The sequence below is a fragment of the Rhinolophus sinicus genome, chromosome 5, assembly GCF_057876585.1.
Source record: "Rhinolophus sinicus isolate RSI-liver-muscle chromosome 5, RSI-T2T, whole genome shotgun sequence".
Taxonomy (NCBI): Eukaryota; Metazoa; Chordata; class Mammalia; order Chiroptera; family Rhinolophidae; genus Rhinolophus; species Rhinolophus sinicus.
This window is the reverse complement of record NC_142505.1, coordinates 40,852,542-40,865,264: the sequence shown is the minus strand read 5'-3', so window position 1 is coordinate 40,865,264 and position 12,723 is coordinate 40,852,542. Positions and strand designations below refer to the sequence as shown.

General features: G+C 36.9%; 1 protein-coding gene across 14 annotated transcripts in view; it reads right to left on the bottom strand.

Moving 5' to 3' along the window:
• Window positions 1–12,723, bottom strand: part of TMCC1 (transmembrane and coiled-coil domain family 1) — a 177,216-nt gene that overhangs the window by 100,627 nt on the left and 63,866 nt on the right. The window contains exon 1 of one of the 14 annotated variants that reach the window (XM_019746865.3): window positions 2,164–2,797. The exons of the other annotated variants lie outside the window; for them this stretch is intronic. Within the exon in view, the coding sequence (XP_019602424.1) occupies window positions 2,164–2,202 (39 nt within the window). The 5' untranslated portion in view covers window positions 2,203–2,797. Of the gene's footprint in view, window positions 1–2,163; window positions 2,798–12,723 lie in introns of those variants that run through there. 14 annotated transcript variants of the gene reach the window in all.

The window sequence follows — 12,723 nt, the reverse complement described above, 5'->3', positions numbered from 1 at the left end:
ATCTAAATTAGATACTAGGTCTAAAATCACTGGAAACGCTTATAAATAGTTTCAGAAATTTTCCAACAGAATTTAAAGATGATCACGAGTACTTCTTTTTGTCAAAATAGGCAATTGTTTGAAATACGAGATCTCAAGCTCACTCTTGTGGAAGATTATTTATTTGCAAAAATACTTGTTACTAAATACTTAAAACTGCCATTGCTCAACTGTTCTTGACCTACAAAATACCCATTTCACTTGAAGTGTTCAACGTGTGTCAGAAATACCATACATTAGGGTACGACACAGGTCCTCTGTTCTCAGGTTAACATGGATTTAGCTGAAAAGAACAGAATAGAGACCGTGCATTCAATGCAATTAAAAAAAAAAACTTACGGACATAACTATTCAGCTTCTCCATATTTAGGGCCATACCGACTGAAACAATTAAGAATATTATTTTTTCAATTCATTACTGAAACAGATACTAAATTAAGGGCATTTGATAGAAAACAAATTTCCTTAGATTAGATCCTGACCATCTAGTATAGTACCCAGAAACCACGTTAAAATGAAGGAAGGACATTAGAAATTAAAAGAGGTTACGTCTTTGAGTGTTTTTATAATGTTCCTTTTATTTCTTTATGTTATAGAGAAGATGTGCTTCTAAGTCCCCCCAAAGTGCCTTTTCTATGTATGTGCCTTTCTAAGCATGTATGTAGTTTAAGTCATACATGTAGCGAAGAGTAGTTTAAGTTAAAAAAATAATTGGGAGAGAAATATTGGTAGCAAAATACCTAGAATGCAGTTCTTTTCTATTTAGAAAATTATCACCTGGCTCTCAACTGTTTTAGATAATCTTGTGTAGAAATGTCACTGCCCTAACAAGCCACACATCTTCTGCTTTTGAAATGTACTACATATTTAAAAATACATGAACTAGAGGTTGTTGAAGTAGAAACAAAAATGATTTTTTATTGTTTAGGAGAAATTTGGGGGCTTCCTATCACCTTCCCTCCCCACCTGGAAAAGGAAGAAGGAAAGCAAGGGAGCTTTATTTGAATACACCTAAGAAGTTCCTGTTAAGCTTGGAGACCCAAGATAAAAGATGAAATTTGACATGGAGATGGAGGCAAGAGCTTTGTTCATTTTTGCTTGAATACACACTTTCTACACTGAGGTCACCTATGAGGAACTAAATAAAGGCCTTCTGATAATAACACATTTTAAGATTTAACAATTCTAACAATCAAGGAAATGAAGAATGCCTACTGATTTACTATTTGTTTAAGCTACTGTCTGCAGGGAATGAACTGTGACACAATTTAACCACCAACTGCTATATTTTTAAAAGAGCTTTCAAAGAACAAACTGGTTTTTGAAATCAAGCTCAATTCTCAGCACACCTCTTTCCAAACTAGTTTCTGCACTTGCTAAAAAGAGAGCTCAAAGACCGGGTGGTCAAGAGAAAGCTGGCCACTGCCAGGACTGATTCATAAAATCAGCAGCCCCTGTTCAAAAGGGGCTTTGCTCTTTTTTAAGAAATTTATGTATGATTTTCTTAGATTAAAAGAACTTTCCCACCAAAGCTATACACAGGAAACCTGTTTATCAAACAGAACTCTGTAAAAATTTATTTGAGCCTCTGGTTACTGCTTTCTACACACTCCTTCATTAAGTATGCGAGTTTCTTAACACGATCGCTCATTTTAACATTTTCATGCGGGTCTTGCTGATTGAACTATTTAAGGTAGTTTTCTCCAGTTTAATACTAAATTTTGTATGAAAGCACTGATTCCACAGACCAACAAGGTTTTCTCATCTTGGTCAACAAGCTGCTAGATTAACTGCTAATTAAATATGCACTTTTTACCCACTATTCTCTCTTTCATGCACACCCTCTGGAAATTGTATCTGAGAAGCAAACTACAACTTTCTCCATATTCACAGATGACAGCTCTAGTTTTAAGGGAACAAAATCTGGGGTTGCCAGGGCAGTCAGCCTTAAACCTTTGTGTCTGTCAGAGAAAAGAACAAAAGGCAGCGCTTCCTCCCCCAACCCCTCCTTAGCGCTAGAGGAAGGCAGGCTTGACAGAACAGTGCTAGAGAAAAAGGAAGCCATGCCAAAGCGAGGGAGAGTTTTCCCTAAACACACACACAGGGCTACTCAACGCTACCCACCTTGGATAGCTGCCTCCTCAGGCTAAAGCGCTGGACCATGGTCACCCTGAGTAATCTTCAGACAAAGCAATCCACGAAGGGGCAGGGTTTTTAAAAAACAGCCTCTTGGAAAAGTCGGTGGCAAAACATTTTGAAGACTGTCACAGAAGTCCAAAGAATTTCCCGGGGAGTCTTAGCCAACTTGGAACCACTTCATTGTTCTATCGGGAGCTACTGCAAAGCCTAAGCTGGAGCGGGCGGGTGGACCGCGGCTGGGAGGGGCTGAATCCTGGAGCGGCTTCGCCCAGTGCCAAGCGCTGCTAGCACTTCCTGTGAGTCAGCCGTGAGGGGTCCAGACAGAAGGACCACCCCTTCCCTTCCCACCACACCATGAGCCCAGGATGCCGCGGTGGTGCCACCTGAGACTCTGGGACGACAAACCTGATGTTCTGGTCTGTGTGGGAGGAGAGGTGGCGCGCCGGGGTCAGAAAGCTGCTGCCTCCGGTAGAAAACTGACACTCGCAACAATTCCTCCCAGGGAAGAGGGTCCCCTGCAAATTGTAACACCCCTTCTCAACCTCCACCTCAGGTAACACACTGGGGGAGATGGTGGGAATAAAGAGACGTGGCAAAAAGCCCCCGACTGTACCAGCTCCGCTCAGAGAAGGAAAAACTCCTCCCAACCGAGCTCGGCAGCTGTCCGGCTTTGTCTCCCGTCATTGGCCAAGCCTTTCCTCTTATTCACAGGGTGGGGTCCCGCCCTGGGAAGGAATGTCAGGTGCAGAGGCGAGCTCTGAGGGTGACTTCAACTTCGTTAGGAAGTTCGACAAATTAAAGCTGCCTCCTGGGGTGATCGCCCTCACTCATTAGAACAATGTAATTTTTAAAAATCTACACACAAAACAAAAGGAACAACTTAGAGTAAATTAATGCAGGTAAAGAGGTTATGAAAAATGGCAATACGAGGGCAATTCCAAAGATAAAAAATACTTTGCTATCATTTGCCAGTTTCTTCCTATCTATTTGATTCTGTTTCCAGACAACCAATATAAGGACAAAGCTTCATTTAATGAAACTTGCTACTCTACATGCTCCTCTCTGAATTGTCCACTACTTCTGAATGAGTTTAATAACTGACCAGGGCAGTAGTTGTTGGCATTTATTAATCTTTCCCTGCTCCAGTGATTCTCAATTCCATGTAAGCACGGTTACACGTTTTACGCTGCATACAGCCTTTGGTGGGATGATCCTACTATGTGCAGTCTCTGTGTTAAGCATTTCACATCTATTATCCCAGTGATTTCTCAAGTAACCCTCTGAAATCTGTATTAATAGCCCAACTGTTCAGATAAGTAAAGCAGGAATCTTCTCTCATAATATGAGTGAACCATATAGTGTTACTAATTCTTTTTACCAGGCAAGAAAAGTGAAAAGGGAATTTAAAAAGAAAAAAATAGGTCTTTATGCAACGGTTATTCTCAACTATGCTAATATCACATATTACTGGTTTTCAATTATCACCAAATATGATGTACAATTTTTAACAATTCACTTAAAATGACACACACACACACACACACACACTTCACACTACCTTAGGGAAGAGTAGAAAAGATATACCAAATTCAAATAAACAACAAAATGCCAAGGTAAAAAATTACTCTAACCAAAATGTACATATAAAATTTTTATTCCAAAAACCTTAAATGAAAAATGATGGAACATATTTAATCGAACTCTTTGTGAAATTCTTAAGCTAAAAAAACTTTTAGATCAACAACTATGACTGAAAGTGAAGACTCCTTCAATCTAGGTTCAGACTATGCAATGTAACCTAATATTTAAATTAACTGATCGAAACTTAATTCCAGGTGAAAAGTAGGTTGACTGAGAACCTGAATTCTGTGCTTTCTTTGTTTTTTAAATGGTAAGAGTACCAATACCTCCAGTTTTCTCCTACACAGAATGAAACCAAGTACTCAGAAAACTTTTCCTGAGAATACAGGAAGAATTAATGACAACATGTCAGTGGAAATAATGAAATTCCTTATAGAAAGACATACTGTCTTTAAAGATAAACATGAGGTATTTCTGATATAAGCAACAAGAATCCCAGATCATTGTTGTAAAATTACTTCTAATCCCACATCACCCCCCAAAAAAGGAGAGGATGATAAAAGGAATTAGAAAAAAATGTCACGTCTACAGACCAGGGTACACATTAAATATCAATCATAAATCTTCAAAGTTCCAGATATACATAAAAAAAGACATGGATTAAAAGGACAGTGTCATCAAAAGGATGGAACTTAAAAGGATGGAACTCATTTTTGTCTATTAAAATAAAAATAAAACTCTAATTGTTTAAATGATACAAAACTTGTTAAAAATCATCTGAGTGCATGATTGAAATTCATTCCTTGATAAAAAACTAAAAAACTGAAATGATCCACTTTACTCTGTTTTGAGGAGTCTGACAGATTTTTGGATGAAAATAGGAGATCAAAATCAAAGGTTACAAAAGAATAGCAGAAAAGATAGAAACGCATAACTAGAGAAAAATTAACAGCTCTATAATCATTCCCTTATTACTCTAGGACCCAAATAAACAATGTCATTTTCAGTAGTCTGTGACTGAAAATCCACATCTTATACTCTATGTGGAGACAAACAAAAACTGTCCAGGGAATTCTCAATCCTTTCTTGCACTCTTCGTGAATCTGTTAAAAGCTATGGACTCAGTCACTGGAGTGACATACATGAAATGAACAGACATACACAGTATTTTTTATACAATTTCAGACCATTCATGGATTCCCCTAAAGCTCATCCGTAGACCCCACATTAAGAACTGTGCCCCTATTATAACTAAGAGCTGAACATCAATCACTAAGCGGTCTTGTCTTGTTTCCACCATAGGTTAACAGTTCTTAGTAAAACTGGGAATCAGAAAAAAAATCCTGTCTTTGACATGTTGGCCCCATTCCCCAACACATTTTCTTTACTTGTATGTAAAATAATAATCTATTTCCAAAGCCACAAAGGGCCTTTATGAAATGGTCTTTTAAGTTTTTCTTCATCATGTAGGGGAAAAAAAAGAAAATGTTATTTTATTCTCTTTGTTTTACCCATCATATATAACCCCACACTAGAGATAACAGTAATATTTTATCTTACTGTATGTTTTCCTGAACATGTATAAACATATACATGTTTGTTTGTTTTACAAAACTCTGATCTGTTTTCTGGTTTGTTTTGTCACTAAAAAAATATACCACAAATACCTTAGATGAATACTTATAAAATTTAAACAATCATCCCAATTTAGATGGTTTCTATATTCAAAACTCCCTTTGCACCAGCTTCATTCTTAAAATTCTCTATAAACACATTTTTAAAATAAGTTGATATTAAAGTTTTATATTATTGAATATCATGTACCACAAACTACATTTTTACAGAGAAGAAAATAAAGTTCAAAGAGGTTTTCAAACTTGCTCCAAATCACAGAGTTGGTATTAGAGTCAGGACTAGAACCCCAAATACCCAGATTTCACTACATTGCTTTTTCTTTCTATTACATCATGCTTCTTCCTATTTTTCATAATCTAAAATGCTCTAAAAAAGAACACTACTTAAGATACTCAGGTAGCAATTTTTTCTGTAAGCTGAGTAATTATCCCATTTTAAAAACATGAACTTTTATACTTTAAGTTATGAGTGAGTTTCCTACAGCCTGGCACATCTGAAGTAGTAATATGTTTACAGTTCCTCCTTTATCTCTGTGATATCCAGTCTTCTAAGAGTTATATTAAATAAATCTTATTATTCAAACACCACTGTGTGTTTTAACCAGCTTTCTGTGATAACCCAGAAATAACTGCGCAGTGCCAGCTACCAATCCACAAAACTACAAGCCTTTAACCTTTAATAGGCTTTCATTATGCAATACCATGTCATTTCAGAAAGCCCCTTTTCATTCATGCTAAACAAGCATTTATGACACCAGACACTTGACATGGAATGATACATTTCCCTTATGTAAGGACATCACAATCTAGTAAGGAAATAGAAAACTTAAAACAATTGTCATAAATGTGGCAAATGCTATAATAGCAGTGATAATATAATGTGGCAAGTGCTATCATAGCGGGGACAGCAGCGGCACAAAGGAGGGAGTGATGAACTTTCTGGGGTAGAAGAAAAGTCTTACAATTGGAGTCTTTAAAGTCGAATAGGAATACTGCAAATGAACAAAAAAAGGGGAAAGGCATTCCATGCAGTGGAAAAAAACACAAATTAAAGACACAGAGGTGTGAATCAAGTGGTAAGTAAAATTGTTTTCCCACGCTAACGCATGTTATAAGGCAACATCTTACAAGCCTGGAGTGTTCAGAATATTATTTTGCTTGTGGAATGGGAATGTAGATTGTAACAAAATTCATTCATTCCTCCTTTCTAAATTTCACCTGTTTGTTAACTATTTTTCTTTAAACTGCCCAAATTGGAATAGCCCATCATTTATAAATAATAATGTGATAAATTCTCTCTTTACAGAAGTTATGATTCTTTTTTCATTCTTGTCTACCTTCAAAACAAAGAGGGAGGAAATCTATTTTCAAAAAGTTTCGTAAATAGTGCTGCCAGTTTCAGGATTCCCTGTGGCAATTCAGGCCCCTTAAATGATATGAGATTTCTGTCTTGCAGAAACAAATTTCTTTTGGGAATCCCACAACAGATACCACATTTTATCTACCTAAGATGAAGTAACTTGTGTAGTTATTTACAAAACTCCAAGCCACTGTCAATACAAATAACCCTGAAAGTAGTATAATTTATTAAGTAGTAAGAAGTTCACAGTTGTTGATGATCAAATAATTTGAATACTTGATCGTATTCAATTCCATAACTAACTCATCGTGATGGCTGATTTAAACAGCAGCCAATTATGTCAAATAACATTTTTATTTTGGTAAACTGGACATGACTCTTTGAAATATGCTAAATTAAGGTTGCCTCCTTTTATACCAGCAATGTTTTAGGGTTTGAATTAATTTCCTCCAAAAAAACGCATGCCATCCATCACCTGCAGTGAATACATACATGGGAGAGAAGAAAAGGGAGAAGAGAGATGGGGACAGAGTTTATTTCATGCCTACTAAGTGCCTAACAACTAATGTAATATACAAAATATTTAAACACTAGAAAATCAAGTCCTTAAAATAATTGACAAGGTGTTTCATGTGCTGGTCCCTGCTTTCCCTCTTACACTACTTTCAACTTAACTCCAAATCTCAGCTTAGACTTCTGTTCCTTCAGGAAAACCTTCTCTATCAACCCTCACCAATTCCTTTCTCCACTGTACCAACTGACTCTTCCTTACCGTACTGGATTGCTTTTCCTTGTCTGCGTCCCCCTCATCAAAACATATGTTCCTTAAGGACGGGGACCTAATATGCCCATAGTGGTATTCTGGCACCTACTTACGAGGCCCTTAAATCGTTATTGAATGAATCACTTAAAATATAAGGCAGTGGCTTGATGGCTCTATACAACTTTAAGTTCCTAAGACATTTTGGATTTCCTTCTCTCTCCCTCAACCATCTCCCATCCCCCAAAACGCCTTGATCTTTCCACCTAATTAAATTCTACCTGTTCTTCTATGTCATTTTGAAGGAATTAATTTTACTATTTGTCAGTTATTTATCTCCCATTTATAAATGACTCCTTATAACTTAACATTTTCCAATAAAATATTTCCTATAAAAACTTAGAAAATACAGTAAAATATAAATAAGAAAATTTGTTAATAACATCACCATACAGAAGTAACCACTACAAGTGTTTTGATAAATTTTCATTTGAGATTTTTATTTTTAATTATATAAGTAATTTATGACTGCTTAATTACTGTAACCACCTGTTACCAGTTTATCCTTCCTTTACCAAGGATTTATGTATTATTTACTTATAAAAGTATGCAGTATTATCTGTAGGCTAGCTTGCTTTGCTTTCTAACCCAACTCATATACAAATTATTTAAAACTTTTGTTATGGTTTGAATGTTTGTGTCCTCCCAAAATTTGTATGTTGAAATCCTAAAGCCCACTGTGATGGGATTAGTGCTCTTGGTTAAAGAGAACCCACAGAACCCCCTATCTCTTTCCATGTGAGGATACAAGGAGAACTCTACAGCCAGCCCCAAGGAGAGCCCTCACCCAACCACGCTGGCACCCTGATCTCAGACTTCCAGCCTCCAGAGCTGTGAGAAATAAATTCTGCTCTTTATAAACTACCCAGGCTATGGTATTTTGTTGTAGAAGCCCAAATAAACTAAGATACCCTTTTTAAAAAATTTCAACAATTTGTTTAGAAAATTTTGTCAGTACATATGGATCTCCACTATTTAATTGTTGCACAGTATTCCACGGTATAGGTAGAACAGATTTTGCCATTTTCTTACTGACTATTAAGATTATTTCTACATATTTGCTAGTACAAACAATACTATCTGTACATGTCTACTTTGGGATGTGTGATTTTTTTTTTTCAGGATACTAAGATATGATCCTACTGCCCACTCAAGGTCTAGCCCAAATTCACTTATTTTAGAAGCCCGCCTCGTCCACTTCAGTTCACTGTCATTTCTATTTCTGTTTAACTCATACTGATAGGTCTTATACTTCTGCATTTGCTATTAGGTCCTGTACTGTTTTTCAGTTTTTTATGCATTAAGGTTGTCTTTGATCAAATTATAAATGAGTACCTTGGAGGATTACATCTTATACTTTGTGTATCCCAATTGCCTAGTACCTTACACATAGTAGACATTTAATAAATATTTGAGAAATGCCCGAAAACCTTAAAAGAAAACATGGTCTCACCTGATAGGATTGATATGTAACTATTCTATTACCTTATTTATTTATTCCAATATAAAATATTACGTAAACTCTAACATTGGGCTATCACAACTTTAGATTTCATTTTCTCTGTAGACATGAACCTCACCAAAGAACAAAACTAAATGTCTCACTGAAGTTCAAAATATTACACCTAGGGCTGGCCCGGTGGCTCAGGCGGTTAGAGCTCCATGCTCCTAATTCCGAAGGCTGCCGGTTCAATTCCCACATGAGCCAGTGGGCTCTCAACCACAAGGTTGCCAGTTCAATTCCTCGAGTCCCACAAGGGATGGTGGGCAGCGCCCCTGCAACTAAAAACGGCAACTGGACCTGGAGCTGAGCTGTACCTTCCACAACCAAGACTGAAAGGGCAACAACTTGAAGCTGAACAGCACCATCCACAACTAAGATTGAAAGGACAACAACTTGACTTGGAAAAAAGGCCTGGAGGTACACACTGTTCCCCAATAAAGTCCTGTTCCCCTTCCCCAATAAAATCTTTTTTAAAAAAAATTTAAAAACAGTATTACATCTATGATTCCCTTTTACCTACATCTTATGAAAGGATACTAGGGAGAGTGACATCAGTAAAATGGCAGATTAGGAAAATACAGGCCATTCTTCTCCCACGTTGACAGAGTGAACAACAATATCTAGACCAGAATACCACTGTGAAAACTCAGAACAGTTGAGAAGCTACAGCACCTGGGACACTGTAAACTCAAGACCGCATTCCAGGGAAAGGAGCAGGAAACTGTGTGACTTTGGTGCACCCACTCATGCTGCAGCAGTGGGGGAGGCCAGTGTGGACAGGGAAGTAACCACAAAGAGAGTACAGACTATATGAGGTCACACAATTAAGTTCGCGAACTCGACCTACAAAAAGTGCTCATACCTCATTGCTGAATGTCACTACGGTCACCGTCCAAGTACTCCCCTTGGGAAGCTATGCACCGACGCCAGTGCCCAGACCACCCTTCAAAGCAATTTTGGAACTCTTTTTCTGGAATGGCCATCAGAGCTGTCATCATATTACCCTTGATGTCCTGAATGTCATCAAAATGTCTTCTTTTCAATATTTCCTTTATTTTTGGGTAAAGAAAGAAGTCATTGGGTCCAGATAAGGAGGGCAGGAAAGGTGTTCCAACACAGTTATTTGTTTACTGGCTAAAAGCTCCCTCACAGGCAGTGCCGTGTGAGCTGGTGTATAGTCATGATGCAAGAGCCATGAATTGTTGCCAAAAAATTCAGGTCTAACTTTTTCACACAGCCTTTTCAGCACTTCCAAATAATAAAACTTGGCTAACTGTTTGTCCAGTTGGTACAAATTCATAATGAATAATCCCTCTGATATCAAAAAAAGGGTTAGCAACAGCATTGCAACAAGTTCGCAAACTGAATTGTCCAACCTCATACAGTAAAGGAAGTAAAAAGTATTTCAAAACATAGCACTACCAAAATATCAAGAAAACACAAAGGAAAGCAGTGAGAGAAAAAAAAGGAGGAACAAAAAAAGCTATAAGATACACAGAAATAATTAACAAAAAAACCTGAATACAGATGCATCCAACAGCTTTATTCATAATTGCCAAAATTTGGAAGCAACCAAAATGTTGTTCAGTAAGTGAACAGCATTTGGATAATGGATAAAATGTGGATATCCAAACAATAAAATATTATTCAGCGTTAAAATGAAATGAGCTATCACGCTATGAAGACACACGGAGGAACCATACATGCGCATTATTAAGTAAAATAAGCCAATGTGAAAAGGCTGAATACTGTACAATTCTAACCATACGACATTCTGGAAAAGGCAAAACAATGAAGACAGTAAAAAGATCAGTGGTTGCCACGGACTGGGTATAGGGGGGAGGGATGAATAAGCAGAGCATCCAGGATTCTTAGGGCAGTGAAACACGCTGAAGGATACTACAATGGTGGACACGTCATTATACATTTGTCTAAACCCACAGAATGTACAACACTAATGTAAATAATGGACTTTGGGTGATTATGATGTGTCATCGTAGGTTCATCAACTGAAACAAATTCAGCACTCTGGTGGGGGATGATGATAACGGGGGAGGCTACACATGTGTTGGGGCAGGTAGTATATGGGAATTCTCTGTACCTTCCTCTCAAATTTGCTGTAAACCTGAAATAGCTCTAAAAAAGAAATGTTTTAAAAAATATAAATGTATTTAATTCCTCAATCAAAAGACTTGCGTGGATTAAAAACAATGAATTACCCAAAAAGGAAATTAAGAAAATAATTCCACTTAAAATAGCATCAAAAACAATAAAATATTAAGGATAAACCTAACCAAGCAGAAATACTTGTACACTGAAAACTACAAAACATTGCTGAAAGAAATTAAAGAACAGACAAGTAAAAGGAAAGATATCCTGTGTTCATGGGTTGGAGGACTTAATATTAACATGTCCATACCATTCAAAGTATTCCAGAGATTCAACAAACTCCCTATTAAAATTCCAACAGCACTTTTTGCAAAAATAGAAATTCATCCTGAAATTCATATGGAATCTCAAGGGACTCCAAGTAGCCAAGACAATTTTGAAAAAGAACTAGTTGGAGGAATCACACTTCCTGATTTCAAAATATATTATGAGTACATAGCTACAGTCATCAAAACAGTGTGGCAAAGGACACAGTTTACTACACAGATCAGTATGGTAAAGGACCAACAAGGCAACCTAATGGAAGAAAATATTTGCAAATCATGTATCTGATAAGGGGTTAATGTCCAAAATATATATGGAGCAACTACAATTCAACAACAAAAACCAACCATTTTTAAAACGGGCAAAGGACTCAAAGAGACATTTCTCCAAAGATGATGTATAAATGATCAACAAACAATAGGGAAGGATGCTCGACATCACTAATCATGAGAGGAATGCAAATGAAAATCACAACGCGGTATCACCTCATACCCAATAGGATGGCTACTTTAAAAACGCAGAAAACAAGTGTTGGCAGGGATATGGAGAAGTTGCAATCCTTGCATACTGTTGATGGGATTGCAAAATGGTACAAATGCTGTGGGAAAATGGTGTGGTAGTTTTTCTTAAAATTAAAAATAGAAGTACCATATGATCCAGCAATCCCACTTTAGGTTTATTTCCAAAAGAATTGAAAGCAGGGTCTCAAAGAGGTATTTGCACACCCATATTCGTAGCAGCACTATTCACAATAGGTGGAAGCAAACCCAGTATCCATCAATAGATGAATGGATAAACAACATGTGGTATACAAACATACAAGGGAATATTATTCAGTCATAAAAAGGAAGGAAATCCTTGCTACAAAACGGACGAATCTTGAGGACATTATGCCAGTCAGAAAAAAGACAAATACTGTAAGATTCCACTTATATGAGGTAACTAGGGTAGTCAAACTCATGGAAACAGCAAGTAGAATGATGGTTACCAGTGGCTGGAGGGAGCGGGGAAAAGGAAAGATTTTTAATGGGTACAGAATTTCAGATCTGCAAGATGAAAAAGTCTGGAGATCTGTTTCACAACAGTGAATATACTTAACAATAAATTTGTACATTTAAATATGGTTAAACGGTAAATTTTATGTTATGTGTATTTTACCACAATTTTTACAAAAATTAAACTAACCATATTTCTATTTCCAAGTATGCCCCCT